The sequence below is a fragment of the Cupressus sempervirens genome, chromosome 10 (assembly GCF_028749045.1).
Source record: "Cupressus sempervirens isolate cs-2001-9-10 chromosome 10, ASM2874904v1, whole genome shotgun sequence".
NCBI classification, from domain to species: domain Eukaryota; kingdom Viridiplantae; phylum Streptophyta; class Pinopsida; order Cupressales; family Cupressaceae; genus Cupressus; species Cupressus sempervirens.
The window spans coordinates 567,529,205-567,552,630 of NC_143127.1; the positions used below are offsets into that span (position 1 = coordinate 567,529,205).

At 37.4% G+C, this 23,426-nt stretch overlaps 1 protein-coding gene across 4 annotated transcripts in view; it reads right to left on the bottom strand.

Annotated features, from left to right (window-relative positions):
- LOC149535144 (protection of telomeres protein 1a-like) overlaps nt 1–23,426 on the bottom strand; it is a 293,707-nt gene that overhangs the window by 266,409 nt on the left and 3,872 nt on the right. For 2 of the 4 annotated variants that reach the window (XM_089804783.1, XM_089804784.1), the window contains 3 exons: nt 1,383–1,482; nt 1,222–1,289; nt 547–700 (listed from right to left, as the gene is read on the bottom strand). In XM_089804783.1, the coding sequence (XP_089660909.1) occupies nt 547–700; nt 1,222–1,289; nt 1,383–1,434 (274 nt within the window). In that variant the 5' untranslated portion in view covers nt 1,435–1,482. The remainder of the gene's footprint in view (nt 1–546; nt 701–1,221; nt 1,290–1,382; nt 1,483–23,426) is intronic. The other 2 variants (XM_089804786.1, XM_089804785.1) reach the window with 1 other exon arrangement.

Below are 23,426 nucleotides of genomic sequence, written 5' to 3' on the forward strand. Positions count from 1 at the left end.
ATAATAAAAATAGTTTTACTATATTGTTGGCAAACTTTTCCAATATGCATTGTGTCAATGCACTGTTCATTTACATCTCTTAAGCACTTTGAAGTTTGAACAGCACCTCTAACTAGCCTATGGCATTTTCATTGTTGTCACCCATCTACAAAATGTTATTTTTGCACCTTCACTATTTTCAGAGCTACTTTTATGTGTATGTATGTGTGTGAGACCCTTCTATGAATATATATATATATATATATATATATATATATATTGAATACTTAGCTCCAGCTATGGCACCCATCTACAAAATGTTATTTTTGCACTTCACTGTTTTCTGAACCACTTGTATATGTATGTATGTACATGTGTGTGACCCTTCTATATATATATATTGAATATTTAGGCTCCAGCTATGGCTCCCAGTGGTTCAAGAAAAGTAACTTCAAACCAATAAATAAATTGTTTGATTTTAATATAGAAAAGTGAGAGGACATATTTGCTTGAGATATAAATTCAACCAGAAAAATAAAATAATATAAATGTTGTGCTTAATCATACCAGATCCTTTGGTTGGCTTTGGCTGTTCATACTCAGCTATCACACCATATATGTTAACTTTTGTGTTAACAGAAGTCATAGCAGATACAATGGGCATGTACTCATATTGTTTGTTATCCATTTGTCCACACACTGGAAACACATAAACACTTGCCTGCAAAATTGCATTGCATGAATTTACCATTAAAATTTAATATCAAAAAAATTAATTTCCATTTGGATAAAAAAACATAAAACCAAACAGTGTAAAAACGAATAAAAGTGACACTAAAACAAGAAATGAATGATATTACAGTAAGATACCCCAATTTGGTCACTTTATGACTAATAAAAGGGAGAAAGAAAGTCCTAACTACTTCAAGGCCTTTGCCAAGACTCTAAAATTAGCCCTTTTGACAGATGTGATGCTGACCAGTAATCTTCATGCTATTTCTAAAGATAAAATGTAAAAACCCCTAGCTGGTTCCCAAAACAAATCTTGATGAGCAGATTAATGTTTCAAAGTTTTCTAATTTTTTGATCATATATATATGCTCTTTTGATAATTTGAAATATGTAAATATTGAGACCATAAATTGCAAAAGAATAAACTTTTTCAAAACAATGCTTGTAATTTATTAAATTGAAAAGACTTATATGTGTTGTAGTAAGGGTTACAATTAAATATTTCAGAACCTGTAGCTCGATTTCACAGCCCAAGGATGCATGTTGAAAACCATTTCTCCCAGTCCAGACACAACCAACTGCATTAACAGATGTTCAGTCAAGAGCAATCGCAGCCCTGATGAATCAACCAGTATGGGCATCTATGAATTTCTGATGGAAATTTGCCCCACCTGTGTGTTTGAACAAGTAGTTCGAATTGGGACTGAATTGGTCAAAAATCATCCACTAAAAATGGACGCAAGCAGCTGATAATATGGGTAGCAATTCCACCTAAAAATTCAACCAAGGAAATGCCAAAACAACAGCCCCAATGACGTTAGGAATGAATTGCCCAGAATTGCAGAATTTGTAGATGTTTCCAACCAAGAATGCAGACCTTTCTTTATTAATTCAGTCAGCAAAACCAATGTAAAATCTCAGCATAAAACATCAACCTTCTACACCAGATATCTCCAAGCCACAGTAGACATAGTAAGGAAAATATCTAACCAATAACAAATCCACTATACTTCAACAATGGAATGAAAACACTTCTCAGCTATAGTGATGAACAATAGAGAAGTTAGGCAATCTTAGCTATACCTCAGCAGCTAAACTGCAAATGCAATTCTCAGATATTTCCAACCGTTATACATCAGCAAGGGCATACAATTCAGAACCCAGGAAAAAGCCACAAAGGCACAAAATCAAATAAATAATCAAGCATGTTTTTCCCAGTGAAATGAGCTTGCATTTATAAGCTCTCGTTGGCAAAATTTGCCATAAAACTCCACTTCAGAAATCGTGGAAGTTTCCCAAAAGAACTCAACACTAGAAACTTTTCAACTTTCTTTTTAGAAATATCACTTTAAATAAATAATAAATAAATAAGAGCTCATGCAGTTATTAGCCTGATCAACTGCAGGTGACGACCAACTGCTAAGCCACCCACTGCACTGCCAAAAATAGCAATTACTAAAAATAGTAAATCCATAACTAAGACCCCCAAAACGCCTTGTCATCTCATGAGGATCGCTATGGTGAACTGACTTGGCCGATTGCAAGAACCTGCTAAAAATAGGGACATTACATAAAACTTTGTTCTCATCAACAATACAATTTATGGTCTTAATATACAAAGAAAATACAAATTCCACCCTTCCAAAGCATCTTCAATTTTTTGATAAAATGATATATTACTATAGTAGAAGAGGGATTGATCGGCTTATATACAAACATGACCTATGCACAGAACTTGATACTCTTCCAATCCAAACAATTATTTTTATTGTAAAGAGTCGAGACAATCTCTGTTTTGAACAATTTTGTGCCTTTCTATTCTTTGTAATTTTCAATTTTGTCGAACTGTTGGATTGAAATCTGATAACTCAGTTATAATTTCTAATTTCTGATTTTGGACAGATTAAGAAAGAGAATCCCAAGCATATGAAGTCCAGAATGCTAACAATGTAATTTCTATTCCATTATTACCAAAATCTAACTATTACAAATAATAAGACTTTTCAAATTTGCACTAACAGCACTGAGAATAATAAACAACAGTTGAAATTTCTATTTTCCTTAATCAATAAATACAATGCACTCTTTGCATACCCAGATTAATGCTAACTAAATGGTAACAAGAACTGGCAGTCTGGCTTCACACCTTTTATCTAATTTTCCAGCTTGGTACAAAACCAACAACAGAACTTTGACTTATATAGATGGCAGATCATACCCAACATTAATAGACGGATTAGAAAAGTCTGATAAATCTGCTACAGCAGTTTAATCTCTTCTAAACCCTTGCCACTTCACTTCTAAACTCAAACTTTTAATTCAAACTGTTCCTGGGAATTACATTGTTGACAAGCAATGGTAATAATGATTGATAAGATTTACCTTGAAGCTCAAAACACAAATTCCACTGACTGTATCTTGCAACAGCAAGAAGAGAATGTCAGCTTAGAAGGGTTTCGTCCTCTGAGCCCTAGAGAAAATCTTCCACAATTTCACCAATTTCATATAGTATCAAAGCATGCTCAAAGTGAGCATTTCAATCTCTTTTATAGCATTTCTAAGAGCTTTTTCACTCACCTTATCAATATGGGATAAATGAAAACACTTTTTCCCTTTTCCTATTATTTCAAGATCCTTGCTTTTTTGCCCATGATTTCTTTTTCGGACCCTATAATATCCCCAATCCAATGGATATTTTCCCCAAAATTTCTCAAATATTTATAACTTATAAATTAACAGATAAATTCATGCAATAAATTTCAGATTAAGCAAAAAATACCCAGATAAAATAATCTCAGAAATAGTATTGCATTCAATAATCAGCAGTTTAATAACAAGATCCAATCTTAAAAACAGAAGCCACAGTCAGATTGGAAAACTAGACAAGAACCTCTAACCCAATGTGAACTGCATCATGAAGCCACCTCAAGAGATGAACTGGGTTTCTGTCCAACCCACTGAGAAAGCGTGAGGGTTTCCGTCCTCAGGTTTCAGAATTGAAAGCTAGAAGCTTCCCCAATTCTCTAAGAGAACAGAAATCAATTCATAAAACAAGCATATTGAAATGAGATCCTCTTTGTTCTTTCAAGGAGCAGCCCTCTGACCCTTCAGTTTCCCATTTCTATTTTTTCATCTTCTTCCTCTTTTGTCACTTTTCCATCTGTTTTAATATTAGAAATGACTTTAAGCAATTTGCATTGAGCTATAATAAAGTCACTTTTAATATTTTATAAAATTGGTTCTTAACTTTCAAATACCCCGAATAGGGGACATTACAGTCCTCTCTCCTAAGATTGCTTGTCCTCAAGCAATCATGAATATGCAAACCAATACCATTGTCCCATATCAATCTCCAAGCTACCTTGTAGCTAATTCTCGAATCTTTGAAATTAGGATATGCCACACGGGGAAGCCAGATGTTAGGATACAGCTTATCAAACAATAAAATTCTTGGATCCCAAGTCAACCTAGAAGCATTGCTTCACCTATTTGTTGTTGTCACTCTAAAATAACAGCAATAAGCCTCAAGCTGAGAAGCAACTCATTATTATCCATGAAAAGAAAATCACTTATCCTGTCAACACCTGGATCCCAAATCAGTCTATCCATCCAATCCTAGGCATAGAAATAGATGTTTAACATTCCTTCCTTTTCCTTGTGGGCTCAAACTTATTGGGCTTAGCAACTTTACCTTTGCTTTTTGTATATACTTTCATTGGTGGAGTGTTTTGTTCTTTCTTCAATGTTTCATTCATAGTCTTCTTGCGGTTGTGGCTTTCCTGATAGATGAAGTAACTTCCACTTCTTTATCTCTTGCAGTTCCAGATGTTCCTGCCCGTTTACTTGCATGCTTAGCTCTTACTTCTGCAATTTTCTCTTTTCTAAAGCCATTCTTAATAGAAAATTCTTCAACTTCCTTTTTTATCTTCTTCTCAATCACCAGTGGATTGAGATTCCTATGTGCCTCCATATTCTTTTCTTCATAGATTCTAAATCTAGGAGTATTTGGATCTCTTGGTTGTGACAGTACATAGTCAACATAACATGTCAATACATCTGCTTCCACTTCATATCCCATGGCATCATCCATGATGTCCTTGGTTCTACTGCCTCCATCAAACATATTTCAGTGCCCACTGCCCACCATGAAACAAACAGAATCCTTGTACTTTTCCACCCCGACAGATGGAATCCTCTCCTTTTGATGCATCTTCGGTTGGAAATCTTTGAGATATCCCCAAACCCACTAGTAAAGTTGTTCCCTAGAACTCTAATGCAGTTTCTAATTTGCACACTTGTCATTGTATCTGCAGACATTGGATATCTCCAATACCTGGAAAGAAGTTCTGAAAGTAAAAGAACAACCCCATCAACACTTGACCATACTTGAAAGGTGTTCTCTTGTTCGTTTTAATCTTCTCCAAATTCAAGCATAATTACTAGCTCAGTGCTTCACACAAGTCAAAATGAACATTCTCCTTGACCATTCTATATGCAGTTAGAATAGTGCTTATTGGTATGTTATTCATCCTACTACATTGGAATGCTTTGTACCTGATAACAAATGATGCAAATCTCACTACTAGGTTTGTGATATCATTCACAATCATAGCTCTTAAGCTCTATTATCCCATTTAGGCTTGGTCAATTGGGTGACCTCATCATGCTTAGTTGTTCTAACAATAAGAACTTTGCCGGTAGCACAATAGTTCGTAATTGCTTAGATTGCCTCTTTTGTGATCTTATACGGCCTACTCAACCATAGGAACTGATTGTGAACTTGACTCATCACATATCTAGCTTGTTGGTCTTCAGATTTTCTCAGGAATTGGATATTGTTAGTCAAACCCTTGTTCTCCAAAACCTTATACTTATCCTTCAACACAAGCTTGTCATCATTAAGATCTTTTTATTAGTCAAAGATAGCAATAGCACTTAGGTCTTCAATTTTGCAATGTATATAAGCTCTTATGTCCTCGACATGCATTACTATTCAAGGATCACTGCAAATGTAATAGCACTGTCTTGTTTTGGTATGTGTTTTCCAAATGTCACAATCACTTATATTTATATAGAGAATGAGATACGAATAGACATGTCCCTTCATGGGACATGTCCATCATAATAACAATCATTATAATTATATATATACAAATTTTCTATATATATATATATATACACACACATATCTATATTATTATTATTTATATATTTGATATGTGTGTGTGTGTGTGTGTGTCTGTGTGTGTGTGTGTGTGTGTGTATTTAAGTATATATATATATATACATCTCTTATATATTAAATATATATACATATCTACACTAGAAATCATCTTACTAAAGCCACAAAACCTCAACACTCCCTCTTAGCTAGGGAGGATAAACACAAGACATTTTAAACCATTGATAATATTAGGAATGGTAAAGTTTAAGGATATCTTTGATTAGAAGATATCCACCATTTTATGAGTATCAGTCTTACCAGAATCTCAACACATGATATTCACCAAATACTCTAAGTAACATTTTGATATCATGAGTATTGGTCTTCCAGAATATTAACGCGTGATATTCACCAAGTACTCAAATAAGGTTTGATATCACATCTGATATCATAAGTATTGGTCTCCTTGAATATTGGCATTTGATATTCACCAAGTACTCAAAAAGTTTTGACATCTGATATCATGAGTATTGGTCTCCCAAAATATCAAAATTTGATATTCACCAAGTATTCAAAAAAATTGATATCACATTTGATATCATGATGTCATGTCCCCAATTTCTGCCCTTCCTTAGTGACAACATTTCTAGCAGGGTTGGTCTATTATCTGGTTCCCATAGGCCAGCAGAGCGTAGAGGGAACCAACCCAGGGACTTTGAGAGTCATGCATGAGCTTCCCAAGTAGTTTGGAGCAGTAGACAATAGTTTCCTACAATTTAGGAGGGATTCCTAATTTGTAGGGATTGACTAGGAGTGGTCTAGGAGGCATTTTGAGACCTCGGCGAACGTTTTGGAGACTTAGAGTGCATCTCCTATTTTTTAGGAGGCATTCCTATTTTTTAAGGAGGAACTTTCAGTTCAGTGACAGTTCTCTCAGAGGTGCACATAGCAGGGGAGTCATTGGGACTCAATTTTGGTTGATTGGGGCTGTCTCCTACTTTTTAGAAGCATCCCTAGATTTTAGGGATGGACTACCAATTGACCCATCTTGTCCGGCATCAGTCACAGATAGGTGACAAGGTCAAATTCATGTTTGATTGGTCATTTTGGGCCTTTTGGGACCATTTGGGAAATATTTTAATATATTTAAATATTTCCTAAGTTGGTGATTAAATAAATTAAAATAAGGTTAATAATATAACCATTTTGGAGTAATAAGGAGATTTTGGCTTCAATTGATCACGTACACCTATGTGTTATAGCTCATTGGAAAGGTCTCGAATTATTATACATGATTTTTACTATCTGTAGACTTTTTGGTGCCTTCAGCTATGGAATTTTAATAAAGTAATGTTTTTCCTATAGCATGGACGACTTTAATTGGGAAAATGTTATTTTATTATATTTTATTTAAAAGGAAAAGTGTAATTTCCCTTTAGGGTTCAATTTACAATTGAAAGGGGATATAAGGAGATGGAGACCTAATTTCTTATTATCTTTTGCATATTGAAAAACTTGTTTTTGTGAATTGGCTCTGAGAGAGCAATTCTTCATCTAGGACGCAAACCCCAGGTTCTGGATTGGCTGGGACATAGCCCTCAGCAGTTATTGGCATTGGATTCTTCAGACAGTGTGCGTTGTTATCAGGGATAGAGTACACCATTCTTTATTGTGGATTCAGGTTGCAGATTTATGGTTTCAGCGTTACAGATTGATTCTTTCAGCTGGGACGTGATTCCTTGCAGTCTTACGGCTGCCATTTGCAGCAGTTTGGCATCATTGTTGGATGTAAGCTCCTTGGAACTGCATTGAATTTATTATTTGGCTTTATAAATCAGAAATCTGCCTGGTACGATTTATAGCAATTCTAATTTGGCTCTATGTTCTTATTTATTTTCAGTCTCCTCTCATGTTTATTGTTCATTATTCATTACTATTGTGAAAACTATCAAAAATCACAAAACAAAAACAAAACCTTCTGCAAATTCTGTCTATTCTCAAAGACCATCAAAGAAATCACAGAAAAATATAGTTTATTAATTTAAAAACTACAGCAGATCAGCAAGGGCATCTATCAGGGATCTTTCACATGAGTATTAGTCTCCCAGAATATCAACAAATGATATTCACCAAGTACTCTTTGAGTAATGGCCTTCCAGAATGTTGAGATGCAAGATGTTCACCAAGTACTATGAGTAATTGCCTTCCAAAACATCAAGTTGCATAATGTTCACCAAGTACTCTGTGTAATGGCCCTACGAAACATCAATTTGCATAACATTCACCGTGTACTCAAAAAATGTTTATAAGGTATGCGCACATGCATTCTCATGATGCTTACCATATAAACATCTACCATGCAACATATAATCTATCATGATCTACATAGACATCATAAGATATCCATCACAATAGAAAATTAAGTAATTGTAAGATCATCACCTTTCAATAACTTATGCAAATACAACTGATGATCATTTGGAAGTTGTCACTTCCTCATGATGTACATAGGGGCAGGCCCATTAAATCATGTAGTCACACGCATGATATCAAAAGTTCACACGAAGTCAAAACTCCCTCTCATTCTAATATGATTAAAATCTTCAAAGATCAACTAGAACATATCCTCTATCCGCTCCTTCAAACAAATGTGTCAAAATCCCTCTAAACATCAATCTTCTGAGCTTCTCATCTAAAGTTGCCTCCAATGCATTGTCAAACTCCCTTAAAATCTGATATTAGTCATCCTTTTCTTTATTATTTTCCTAATAAATATGCTGCCACTGCTCAATAATTTTCTTATCATGAATGTTGTCAATCGATATATCTATCCTACTTCTTATATTCACTTCCAATCGAATGAGAGAGAATGTGATTGCTTGTTTTTATGCCTCATCCACGTACAATTCTGGCAAAGAATTTGCTATACATTTCTTCTTCAACTTGCTTTGGTACCACGTTCGAGGATCGCTGTAAATATAATAGCATTGTCTTGTTTTGGTATGTGTTCTCCAAATGCAACAATGACTTATATTTATATGGAAAATGAGATACAAATAGACATATCCCTTCATGGGACATGTCCACTCATAATAAGAATCATTATATATATATATATATATATATATCTTTCTCAAATATATAAATAATAATAATATAGATGTGTATATAAATATATTTAAGTATATATATACATCTCTTATATATTAAATATATATGCATATCTACACTAGAAATCATCCAACTGAATCTACAAAACTTCAACAATTACACTGTAGGGCTCGCTAGATAAGGGCATCCATTGGATCGACGTATGTAGATTTCTAGGGGTGTTTCTTGAATTCAGGGTGAGGTCTCTTCATAACATCAATTACTATTGGAGTAACCACGATCTCAGTATCAAATTCAAGCTTATGATTCAATAAATACCATTTAAGACTACAAAACTAGGGTTTCTTCAAGAACACTTGAACATAGCTCAGATACATGCATGAAATCTTTATTAAAACCTTCTCTCGGTAGCTTAGATTACTTCAATAGCTTTGGAAATCACTTTTGTCTCTTCTCTACTTGCTCTTTGAATGCGTGAGTGAAACAAAGTCAAAACATCTTTTATAAATTGCGACACATCAGCAATAAATGCTTCACCAGTTGGGTAAACCTAGCTCTACTTTACTGAAAGAAGCTCATCCCCAATGGGGAAAATCGTATCATCATACAACCAAACTTCATATCATTTCTTAACACACCATTATGCATCTAATTATGCAGACAAAACTTACTGCACATGAATCCAGAGGGTTCATAAATAGATTTGACAATGAAACCCCTAAGCTAATGCAAGCTTAGTTAGTAGATTAATTCTCTGCACCCAGTGGAGATGCAGACCCCTCTAATGACTTATTCCCATTCTTCTTAACCCATGTCTAGTTCATTTGATTCTTTGTTTATTCAATTGTAGCAATCTGCTTTCTCTTCTTGTCATTAAACTGATTTACTGGTTGCTTCCCTTTATTCTTTGCCTGACGGAACCTTGCTATATGTCCAATGTTGTGACAAGAAAGAAAGCCATCCTAGTAGATCTCCAAGGTCCAACATTTCCTCTATTGGTTCTCAATCTACAATTAATTGCCATATGACCATGATTATGGCAAGGTGAGCAAGTAACATCCCACCTATTCTCATTCTAATATGGACTCTCCCAATTCACAAATGTCCTTTGATCGTTCAGTCGTGTCCTCCACTCATTAGCCTTGTGACCAAACTTGTTGCAATTATAGCAATGACCATTGAATACATTTGGACTATTTCTACAAACTCTGTGATATGACCTAACTCATGATGAATTGAGCATGTAGGAATACTAAGTATATGCTTGCACATATTTCCAGTATGTCCTACCTTATAACAGTTAAAAACAAATAGGTCTAATGTCCCCTTCCTCCTCTTTCCAATAGGATCTAATAATAAATAATAAATTAATAAAAAAAAGTAGTAATAAATTATAAAATAGATTATTGTTAAATGAACCATATTGTTAAATGATGAAAGGAAATAGTAAATTACTGATATATTATAATAATATTATATTATATTATATTATACTATATTATATTATAATATAATATAGCATTAATACAATAAATATAATAGTAACATAAAAGATGTATTTATAATACAACTAAATATTAGTATTAAACTAATAATCAATAATATATATATTTAAATAAATAAAGAGAAATAAGAAATAAATGACAACAACAATATAATAATATATTGTCAAGTAATTAAGATAAGGCATGCCTATCTAAATTAAATGCCAATATACACATAGCATAAATGAATCACAAATCAATATAATTATCAAGCATATAATTTGACATAGCTAAAACAGCATAAACAATTCTGATTATTATAACATATGATTAAAATTGAATATAGAATTTGATTATATATATACATGCTCGATGCCTCATTCAATCAAATGTGTCTGTTATAATCAGTGCATACGGAAAAATGATGTTAAAATTTCAATTTGATTTTAAAGAGACAATTAGTAAAACCGATGACAATGGTCATATATGCTACAAGTTCCATTAAGAGGTACATCATTAAAAGGCATCATCGATTGGTAATTAAGATATGATTTACAGGTTATAAGAACAAAGGACAAAGCAGATATAAATGGAGGAGGGAGCATCTAGCTGAGTACAAGGATGTAGAATGGAAATATTACCCAAGTTCACCAAATAATAAGATACATACAAAGAAACAACATAGAACATAACTTATTGTCACAATACCAAGATGGCGAGGAAATGATTTACTTTATTCATACCAAAACATCATAAGTACAATGTTCATATTCTAGAGTCTTATATATCAATCGATTGGTTGGGAGAACCAACAGACACATTCCCTTGCCTCTTAACTACCCAACCCAACAAACTTAACTAATGCTGATTAGAACATCACTTTATTACGTATCACATATATCCTGCCAAAAAAAAGAAGACAACTAAAAACAAAAGGAGACATCAAGAAGAAGGTTGGGAAAACATCCATGTACTCGGAGCTCACTTGAGTCACCGAAGATTGCCTTCAGCCACCTTCTGTTTGGCTTGAACTCCCTGTAGAACATGCAAAGCATCCATCTTCTTTGCCTCTATTGTGGCGATCCTGTTCTCCAAGGCAGCCCTTTCCATTCTCCAGGTCTCTTCCATGGCAGCTTTCTCGGCCTTCCACTTATCTTCAAGAGTAGTCCTTTCCATCTCCCATTCCTTAGCCAATATTTTTCCCTACTGGAGTTCCAAGTAGGTCCTGCAAAAAGCAACCTCCATGTCTGCAAGGGTCTCCATGAGACGTGGTTGTTCCCGGGCAAAAGGAATGGTGTACTGCTTTGTCCACTCCGCAACCAATTCCTCCTTCCTATACCCACTCTGTTGTAACAGCTCCCAATCTATATGGCATCAATTATGCATAAATATTGCCAATGATTTCGTTGCTTTCACCATGGCTTCTATATTCCGAGATCTCATCTATTTCATGACCTCCCTGGTGGAATGTCCCATAGCCTACAACTCAGTAAGAAATAGTTCTACCTTGGCTATAAATGAGAATGTGTAGATGGTTCCACCCTCTCGCTTATCTCTATTGAATCCTCATTTTCTATGGGGATCAATGAAGATACCATCCCTTCTTCCTCAAGCAATTTGTCAGCCTCATCAAGGACCGTACCTTCCATAGGCATATCCTCCCTAGCATTAATCTCCTCCTCCTGTTGGTAGCAAGTATCCAATGCCTCTGTAAATTGCACTATCAAAGCAACCAGGTGAACTACTTCAAGGCCTAAAGGTGTTTGTAGCCTCACCTTATGTGCGCACTTAGTCTGGCATCTCAAGTCTATCACCTTAGTGCGGGTGTGCTAATCTAGGGGAATCAATTGCGTTGCCCTCAATAACAACAATCCGATGGCCCCCCATTGCAGGATTTGTTGTCAGCACTTACCGCTATCCCCTTCTACTAGGTTGTCCTCCTTGTTTTGCTCTGGGACATCTTTATGCATTACTGCCATCATACCAAAACCATGAGTCACCTCCCCTACGCCTGGATCTGACGCAACTCCTTCTATACCATAAGCCATACTCTAGTCTCTAGCCATGGCTACTACGCTACTCTCACTATGGTAAATCTCAGCAGATTCTTATATTCCTGTTGGTAGTGGCCCATCTATGGGTGGTAGGAAGGTAACTTCTCTAGGAGTTCCCTTCAAGTGAGTTAGGCGGATTTCTGCTTCCTAAGTCTGAAGAAGATGAATCTGTGTCACTCACATCCCCTTCTGAACTCTCTTCCTCATCCTCTTCTTGACCGTCAATCGATGCCTCCTACTACTACTCCTACTCCTCAACTGCAGCTACCTGTTTTGGTTTCTTTTTCCAAGGTTCTCCACTATGGGATCCCATAGTGTCCATGTAAAGCCAATAAGTCATGGCCAGCTTGTAGCATTCCACCCTGCTGACTGGAATCAATGCCCCTCTATGCCCACTGTCCACCTGAGTCCACATTGCTTCCAGGAATAGGGCCATGCATGGTGGGGCATGTAGAATGCTTTGTGCTTTAACTCCATGAATTATTGAAGTCTTTCTGAAAGAAATTGTACCCAATTGTACGCCTGCCCCTTATATTATCCGTCAACCACAGGCAACATCCAGAGAGAAATATATGAGGTTTGGGTTCCTACTGTGAGTTTACTTTTCACCAAGTCCACAATGCATCGCCATTCATTATTGGCGATGAAGATTTTCTTGACCCTACTATTCTTCAAAATTCCTTCCCATTCTTGTTTTGTGAGATCCTTCTTGCATATTAGTCACAACCATTTCTTCTTCTCTTCTACTATCATTAGGGTTTTTACCAATTGTTGTCCTCTGCTAGGGACCCCCAAAACCTTGTTTATTTCCTTCGCTGAGTAGGAGATTGTTAGTTTTTGATGTAGATACTGGATGACTGATTGATTCACCTTTTTTATCATAGCCTGCCACCATGGTACGCAATATTGGTTTGAACTCTCTTAAATCAAACATAGGCATGGAAATAATTTTGTCTACCTCCGCTTTCTGCAAGGCCTCCTTGAGCGGATGGTCATCATCTACATGCTCCCACCAGGTGTGGCATTCGCTCCCCATGACACTTTCAAAGGTGACATTTTCGGCTATATCCTTTCTGTGATTTTTCCTTTGTCCTTAGTTACCATCTTCCTCACCTGCAAGACCTTTTTTTTCTTCTTGGAATCAATGATGTTTCCTTTGCTAGGGTTCCCCAAACTTTACCATTTTTTGGAATTTGCCAACCATGTTTATACCTTCACCCAGTTATTCCTTCTAGCCACGTCTATAAATCTTATATGTGTTTTGGTTTCCCTCTATGTTCCCAATTCCTTGCCACGCCTCTACCTTCCCTTGTATACTTATCCTCTACTTAGCACTCATACTTATGCCCAACCAACTGCCTGTTCATATTTTAATCGGCCTTGCAACTCGTACAAATATTGCTCATACGATGGCTACTCGTACGGCTAATGCTCGTATGTTTCCCTCCTCTTGTACGCTACCCTCCTTCCATACCTGCATTGATTGTCGTACGGTGTCTCCTGCCTCCTCCCATACGGCTAAGGCTTCTCCTACATGCCTCCTCCGATCTTTATACAGCACTCTCTTGTTTGTACACTTGAACCCCTCAAGCTTGGAAGGTTTCTTAGTATTGATTCCTCTTTAACACCTTGTATTTCTAGGAACCGAATAGCCAAAGGCTTTGTCCTCACTTTATAAGGTTTTAACTTTGACCCATTCACTAGGTCTTTTACGGGTACATTATCCAAGGTGGATAAACTTAGTGCTCCATTATCTTTGACTTCCAAGACCTTATACGGTCCCAAACATCTTGCTTTAAACTTTCTTGGTTTGACCTCGTTTTTCCCATATATTTAAGTACCAACTGTCCAAGTTAGAAATTCATCCCTTCTAAATGCCCATCATGCCAAATATTGTGCCTTCTTTGTGCTACCTCTGTCACCCATTGAGCAAGTATTCTTCTTTCATTGAGTTTTATTAAGGCGTTGAGTCTTTCTCCTAAAATTTCTTCATCCCCTAGCCTTTGTTGTATCGCTATTCTTAAGCTTGGTATTGTGTATTCTACTGGTATCACAACTTCTTGCCCATACATTAGATGGAAGGGAGTTTTTCTAGAGGTGGCCTTATACATAGTTCTATATGCCCACACCACCACCAGAAGTCGTTCTTTCCAATCTTGTCCTTCAACTCCACAGGTCTTGTAGAGCAATGTCACCAATATTTTATTCATGGATTCTACCTGACCATTTGCCCTTGGGAAATAGGGACTGGAAAAGGAATGAAAGATTTTGTACTCATTTGTCATTACACTGATGGTGTGATTCACAAAATGCACCCATCTAAACCTCGTCAACTGGAGTGGAATCCCAAATCTGGTTACTATTTGTTCATACAAAAATCTGGTGATAATGAGAGCTATGTTATCAGGTAGAGCCCAAACTTCTGCTTATTTTGTAAGATACTCCATTGCCACCACTATCTACTTACACTGACGGGTATTGCTTACGGGTAAGGGTCCCATGAAGTCCAACCCCTAGCGTTCAAAAAATTCTTGTGGTTGAGACAAAAACAATGGCATGAAATTCTTTTTAAGGTTTTGTCAACTCTCTGACAGGTGTTGCAACTCAACACCCATTCCCTAGCATCTCCCGCCAATAAAACCTTTCTTGTGGTTGTATCAAGTCCCATGTGACCTCCTGCCAATCCTTCATGGGATTCTTTCAATACTCCTTGAATTTCTTCCTCTATGACACATCTCCTTAATACCCCATCCGGTCCCAATTTGTAGAATAATCCTTCGATCAACTGGAATGTGTTGCTTTTGAGTGCAATCTTTCTCCTCTTTGTTGCTGACATCTCTCATGGAAAGGTAGTTGTTGACAAATATTGTCCAGTCTTTCGTACCACTAGGGTAGCACGGCAATTTGAAATAGGTTTGCATCTAGGAAATCTTCATTCACTTCACTGCCAGAGGCTTCTCCTTACTTGAATCTAGATAATCGATCAGCAATTACATGAGTTTTTCTTGGTCGGACTATGATCTCAAAGGTAAATTCTTGCAATAGGATTAACCATCTACTTACTCTTCCTTGAATCACCGGCTTGTTTACTAGGTACATTAGTGCTTGATGGTCAACAAAAAATGTAAATGGCATAGCTAGTAAGTTATGTCTAAATTTCTATATGGCATAAACCATACCTAAAGCTTCCCTTTCGGTGGTACTGTAGTTGTGCTTTGCTTTTGATAGTGACCTACTTGCAAAAATACACAGGGTGATCTACTCCTTCCTTCCCAATCTGTGCCAAAGTGGCACCTATTGCATGGTTGGATGCATCCACATGGACATGGAATTCCTTATTCCAGTCAGGGTATACGAGGATCGGGGCTCCTACTAGTCTCTTCTTTAATTCTTGGAAAGCCCCCTCCTGTTCTTCCTCCCAACAAAATCGTTCTCCTTTTATCGTTAGCTTTTCCATGGATAAAGATACTTTCGCAAATCCTTCTATAAACCTCCTATAGTACCCCACATGCCCCAAGAAGGATCTGACACCTGTTACATCTAACAGAGCCTCCATATCTAGAATGACCCTGATCTTGTCAAGATCTGTCTTCAATCCTTCCTAGCATACGATATGACCAAGAAGTCTACCTTATGGAAACATAAATCTACATTTCTTCGGATTCAGGGCCAACCTTGCTCTTCGACATCGATCCATGCATTCGCCAATAATTTTGAGGTGGTGCTCCTTCCCACTCTAGACAGACCAATCATCCAAGAAAGCTTAAAGTTTCCTACCGACATGTCGTCAAAGATGCGTAGTATGATTCTTTGGAACGTGGTTGGTGCATTGCACAACCCAAATGACATCCTATTATAGGCATATACACCATCTTCAACCACAAATGTAGTCTTTAGCTTATCTTCCCCCGCAATACCGATCTGATTATATCCTAAAAATCCATCCATGAAAGAGTATATTTCATGGCTGATCACTTCTTCTAAGATGCTATCAGTAAAGGGGATAGGGAATAGATCTTTTATAGTTACCACATTTAGACATCTGAAATCAACACATCCGAATTTGGTTGTCATCCTTCTTCAATCATATGACTATAGGAGATAGCCATTCACTCGTTTGTACTTTGAATATTATCCCTGCTTCTAGCAAAATTGTGATTTCTTGTTGGACCTTGGCTACATAGTTTTTATTCATTCTATAAGGTCATTTTCGTACTGGTCTTGCTCCAAGTACCAGTGGTATCCGATCGACACACAACTCTGGGGGTACTCCATTCAAGTCCTTGTACATCCAAGCAAAGACATCCTTGTACTCCACGAAGATTCTAAAAGTTGTCGCCTTCAACACTAGGTCCCAGCCCCTATCAGAATCTCCTTGGGTTGCTCCTTTTCCCCAAGGTTTATCGTCTACAATTTGGCCTCCTTGTATTCTACCTCCTCGTGAAATATGTGTGTTAGTGTCCTACTAAGGGTTTGTGTACCCTCTCTGTATTCCTCATAACCCTTTGAATACCTTTCTTCAAACTCCGATTCTTGGATTTGCAACATATTACATTCTAGTTGGAAAACTTCATAGTCTCCCATCTGCCAATGAAATAATCCATTGAGGGAGCTTGTTTCATCTTTTGAGCATTCCCCAAGTCTGAGCACCCCTTCCTCATCTAGTTCCACCCCTTAATGGTCTTCTCCCTCTGCTTCTGAATCCAATGCCATGTCCTAACTTACAGACTGGGTCCTCAGGTCTATGGTGTACTTCTTGCCCTCTAACTTGATGGATAGAGTGTTTTGTTTCCAATTATGGGTAGCTTTGGTCATAACCAGCCATCCTCTTTCTAGTAAAGCATCATACCCCTTTTTCTCTAGAGTAATAACCACAAAATCAAGGAAGAATTGGTGTGTACTGATTACTATCTTTTGTCCCATCAAGGTTCCTATTGGCTTGATTTCGTGTTGGTTTGCTCCCACTAGTTGAAATGTAGGTGGCCAGAGTGTGGGTTTCTCTATTGCCTTCCATGTTTCTTCAAATAAGACATTTACGCTAGAGCCTCCATCAACAATAGTATTTGAAGGTTTACACCCCAAAATAATTTCCATTTCCACAACTATTGGTGTCCTCCCCATTCCTATAGTGAATAGGGTGTTGTTTTCTTTCTTGACCTATGTTTCTTCTTTCTTCTCTTCTTTGAAGGGTATCCCTCTCATGTTTGCCCCTTGCGTTAATGCTACATGTAGCTGAGGTAATGTTTCCAATAAATCAGCAATTTTCACTAGGATGGTGGTCTCCAGTACTTGTCTCATGATATTTGGTACACCCCCGTTGGTAGGAAGTTTATCTGGCCTTGCCTTCCCTTCTGCTGGCATGTTATCTTGAATGTTTTTCCCAGCTTCATGAAATCTTTCCTTCTCCATAGTAGCATCTGGGTAGACAAGTTTCCTAGCTTGCATCCTTGTGATGGCAAGGATTTCACTTTCTGGTTCTTCAATATCCAACATGGTCACCCCTTTTTGCCTGGGGCAATTCTCATCCTCGTGATTGCCTAGTCGACAACACTCACACAACATTCCTCCATTTTTTCCTCCTCCATTTTGATAATCTCATGCAAAATGCCCCCATTCGTAGCACCTCCTAGATTGGATCAGAGGTCTTCCCTTAGAATCATATTGGATTGCTAGTTGAGGTGTTTTGTTATTGTTGTTGTTATTACTCCCTCTTCTATTATTTCTATATCCTTCCAGTGAGGCTTCTATATCTATGTTCCTTGGAGGGGTGGAGGGTGGTGTGGATTGCTCTCCCTGTATGAAGAATAATTGTGTGTTCTGTGTTTTTAGATTGTAGGGACAATCTTTGATTGCGTGTCCCAACACCTAACAAATCTCACAAAATGCTTTCTGTGGGTATGTCCCTTTTGTAGGGCCCTCCTTTCTTTTTTCTCTTCATTACTTCTTGTTACCTCCTTCATTAATCGTCTCATGTCCTTTCTCAAGACTTGGATGGTCTTGGATTCATCTCCACTTTCTTCTGAACTTTTACTCCCGCTTTCATGCCTTCTAGCCTTGGAGGTTTTGTTCTCACTTTCTATGTCCATTACACGAGCACACACATCCACAAAGGTTGATGGTGTAACTATTTTCATCTTTTTCCTTAGGGAGAATGTCAATCCTTCAATGAACCACCTTTTCTTCAGTCCATCCACAGGCTTGTTGTCAAGTTGTCCTATCAATTCCTTCAGCCTCCTACTATAGGCTTTAACCAATTCCTTGCCTTGTATTATAAATCTATGTCACTATTTCATCATCGTCCCTAAGGAAACTGAATTCTTCTCCAAAGTTTGTACGGAGATTATTCCATGCGTTCTTCTTGCATGCCTTCAAATCTGTGTACCAAGCGATGGCTATACCTCTTAGTTGGTGGGAACTGCTTTTAGCCATTCATTCACATCAGTCTCTCCATTTTCTTGCCATATGGTTATGCATATTTTACAGTGACATGCAGGGCCCTTCGAACCATCCCCGGTAAATCAAGGCAATTTTTGTTTATCCATTGCCATTTTGTTGCCCTTTTCCCTCCTGGAGAGGCACCCCCTCCTAACAGGATGCTTCCTAACGAGATGCTTCCTCCTGACAGGACACTCCCTCCTGATGGAATGCTCCCACTTGATGGGATGCTCCTTCTTGACAAAACACTTCCTCCTGACAGAAAGCTCCCTCCTAATAGGATGCTCCCTCCTAATGGAATGCTCCCTCCTAACGAAACACTCCTTTCTGATGGAACACTTACTCCGGATGAGAAGCTCCCTCTTGACGGGCTAGAATCATGATTGCTCAACCCAACAGTATCTCTTGCTATGCTTAGGTTTTGTTCATGTCAAAGTTCTCTGCGTGTAGGGGTTTCCAAGTTTCTGCACCCAAACTTCCTTCCTGGTATCTCAAAGATAGACAAATTGGCTATTCATTCAATTGTATGTTCAATCAACCCTTCTTGGATTGGGATGGGGTCCCCCTATCCCCTTAAATTACGTCTTTCCTCGTACTGTTGGAGACATAATGTCCTCAAGGCGACTTCCTCAATTTCATCCTCTGGTACCCGCCTCGGATATTTGTTTGGAATCAGGGGCATGAATTGGTTTAGTGTCTATTTCCCTTCCTAGGATTGTCGCGCTCCTCCAAGTTGCATTCCCGTGTCCTTTCAGCGAACTGCTAGAGCACTTGTCGCATCCTTCGTTCCCTTTCTATTTCGGCTCTTTCTTCCTCAAGACATACCAAGTTTCTTGCCAACAAGCGAGGAATATGTCCAAGTAGATTGCACACCACTGATGGCACCGAAAGTTCATCATGTATCGTGCTCTCAAGAACCGTTCTCTCACGGGCTTCCCTCTGCATGTACTAATTGACCACAACTTCCCAGGTCCTCACCAAATCGTGTGTCAATTGATCTTCTCTGGTTATTTCCTCCTCTTCTCCATCACTGTTTGTTACTTGTATACGTGGTAGGAAAGGTCTTCCCATTACTCTATCCTATCTTGCCAACGAACTCCGGATTCGGACTTAGGCAATGGTGCCAAAATGTAGAATGGAAATATTACCCAAGTTCACCAAATAATAAGATACATATAGAGAAACAACATAGAACATACATTATTGTCACCATACCAAGATGGCGAGGAAATGATTTACTTTATTCATACCAAAACATCAAAAGTACAATGCTCATATTCTAGAGTCTTATATATCAGTCGGTTGGTTGGGAGAACCAATGGACACATCCCTCGCCTCCTAACTACCCAACCCAACAAACTTAACTAATGCTGATTACAACATCACTTTATTACGTATTACAAAGGAGATATATAGGAACCAATATCATCGTAAAGGACATAATACAAGTGATAAAGTTAACGAACATGCATATATCCAGTCAGTGATGCAAGAGGAACACAATCAGAATTCCATTTCACAGTTAGCATATAAGAAGGTTACAGAATATTCGTCTGTACACAAAGACACAGCATATTCTGCAAAGAAGGAAGACAACACATACTACAGAAAGAATGAATTAAACAAAATCTAAGCCAGCAAAGCTAGAGTCTAAGTCATCAATCCTCATTCATTTGTACTTATTGATTTCATACAGCAATGGAGAAATAGAGTCGCCATATTGGAAAAACTGAGTTGGCATTCTTCATCGACTTAAGGCATTCAAAGCTTAATCACAAAAACATTCATACAAAAAACACAGAGACAAATCATCAGCGATTACAAGACCCAGCAAACTTCATCCGCGACACCAATCACCGGGAATGCCAACTATAGAGGAGCCTCAATATACAAATTTAGTCGGCAATACTTAGAGACAGGGACATTAGGGATCAATTATTGATCCTCATTCACATGCATAGATAACTTCTACAATTGGAAAATATTTACCCATCCAATCAAGTAATCAATAAATCCAAGCAATCAATGTTCATTTCATAATACAATAGGGACATAGCATATAAGTTGATCAGATTAGAAACTACTGTATACTACAGTCAATAGAGAACTTATTTTAATTGTGATATGCAAGAATGATAAGATTAGATAAGTATACAATTTATCTACATTATGTGATTATACCACTTGTATAAAATAGATATATACATATTGGGTACAGAAAAATGAAAAGATCTTATATACGCCAGCAGTCTTATATAATGAAATACAAATAATCCTGATCAATTCATGAGAATAAATTACACAATTAAGGAATTTGCAGGAAACACTTGTAGAGGAAATATTTATGGTAGATCTGTTGTAAAGAATATTTTAAAGGAAAAAAATAAGAAGATGTTAATTATGCTGACAGAAGGAATGGATCATAAGCATTGCTGTAGTATTAATATCTGTTATAATAGTAAGACTGAGATGCACATATATAAGAACAAAATCATTTATTTATTTTTTTTTGTGTGTGTGTATTTATATATATTATAGATTGAGTTAGAAGAAAAGATGTTGGACAATATCTCCATTACATAGTTCAATTGCAAAGTTAAGATAGTACAAGTGTAAGAAATCAACGTAATTGTCCCAATATCTTAGGATTATCTGAAGGGGACATTACAATAGGTTTGTAGGCTTTCTTACCAGGACTTTTCTTGTTCATCTTGGGTGGAAACTTGTCATCCTGTTTAGGCTTCTTGGATCCAGATGATTCATCAAATTCAAAACTTACATACACTAGCAATGAGTTTCACAACACATTCAGTTCGTTATGCAATCTTTCATTCTCTCTACCTAAACTTTCATTCCTCATCATCAGAATGTTGAGCTCACCTCTTAGATCTTGCATTTCCCCATTAGTCTCATGAAGATGTACATGTAATGTACCCACATCTTGTTCAAATGCTTGTAGTTTGGTTAACAATGTTACCAACCAATGTGAGCAAAAATTGAAATCATTCTCAACAAGGAGCAAGGTTGAGGAAGAAAAGGAAGAAGATTTGTTTCAGCCTACGGAAGGGGATGAAAAGAAAGACAAAACTCAGTCATATGGGCAGCTTAGCAGGGATGAAGCTGATCCGTTAGTTGATGACTTCAGGATTGATAACAGATTTGTTGGGGCAGCTAATTGTGTAGCAGTAACCAAGAGTAGACATGAGGATATTCATATTTATGATGGTAATATTTTGAGCCAGTATAATAATTAGATGAAGCAAAGGAACTTACTTTTTGAGATGGATGTTGATTGGATGTTTGAGAATCCACTATTTGAGTTGGATGATGGGACAACTCTTGAAATTGATCAAGAGTCACAGATTGATACTAATTGCAGTCAGGAGGTGACTGCCTTGTTACATTTGACCAAGGGACATAATGCTGATTACAAATCAGCCTTGGATAGAGACTTGGCTAACATTATGGCCAAGGCGCATATAAGGAGAAAGGATAGTGCAGATGAGTATACATTGATTTGTTTTTCTCCTCATACAGCTAGAGCTCAACCACAATTATCCAATGCCTATAGTTACCCTACCATCACAGATGTTGAGCATGATGATAGCACTTGGTTTGGTACACTTCCAATCTAGTAGGAGGAAGCTGCGTCATACAATGTTGTTAGCTTTCATCTTCAGTTCAGTTACTGTTTCGGGATACATGTTAGAGTGGCAGTACCGTCGCAGTTGGATATTTTGGAAATTCCACCTATTATGAGTATGGGGTGACAGGATATTACAGATAGTTAGACCCTGGAGGATCAGACATATGGTCAGTATTGTTTCAGGGAGTTGGTTGGCATAATGTTGAGCTACCACCTTTATCTGACTCTAGTGGTGCTTGTGATCTCAGTTGGAGTGAGGTTCTCAATTGGAATGAGGATTTTCCCACATGATAGCAATAAATGGCAGGTTGATTCAATAGATTATGTGCATGGAGTTATCCAAGATCGTGATATTAGTATGATTGGTGCACTGTTGCAGGGAATCAATGAGCAGCTTCATAATTTGAGACATGTTATTTGTATCAGATTGGTGCAGCGGCTTGGTGGAGCAGCTTCCTTGAGATTGATATGAGAACCAGGCATTTTAGTTACAGCGTGCAGACACTGATTGCTTAAGGGCAAGCAATCTTTGGGAGGGAGGATTGTACTGCCCCCTTTTCAAACCATTAACCTCTAATGCGTCATTAGCCTTTCTCATCATGGTCTCATGGGCTAACCAGGTCTTGCCAGGGGTCAGTATGAATTTCAACATTCGACATAGACATCTTCACTTTCAAGCAGATCAAAGTCAATATAGCATGGGTTTCTGATACTTACTATTTATAGTAAGTCAGTTGGGGTCCATATTTCTAGGTTTGTACTATTGGTCTGTAAGCATCTTGCCAAGAGTTATACAACAAGCTATTATACATGGCTTTCTG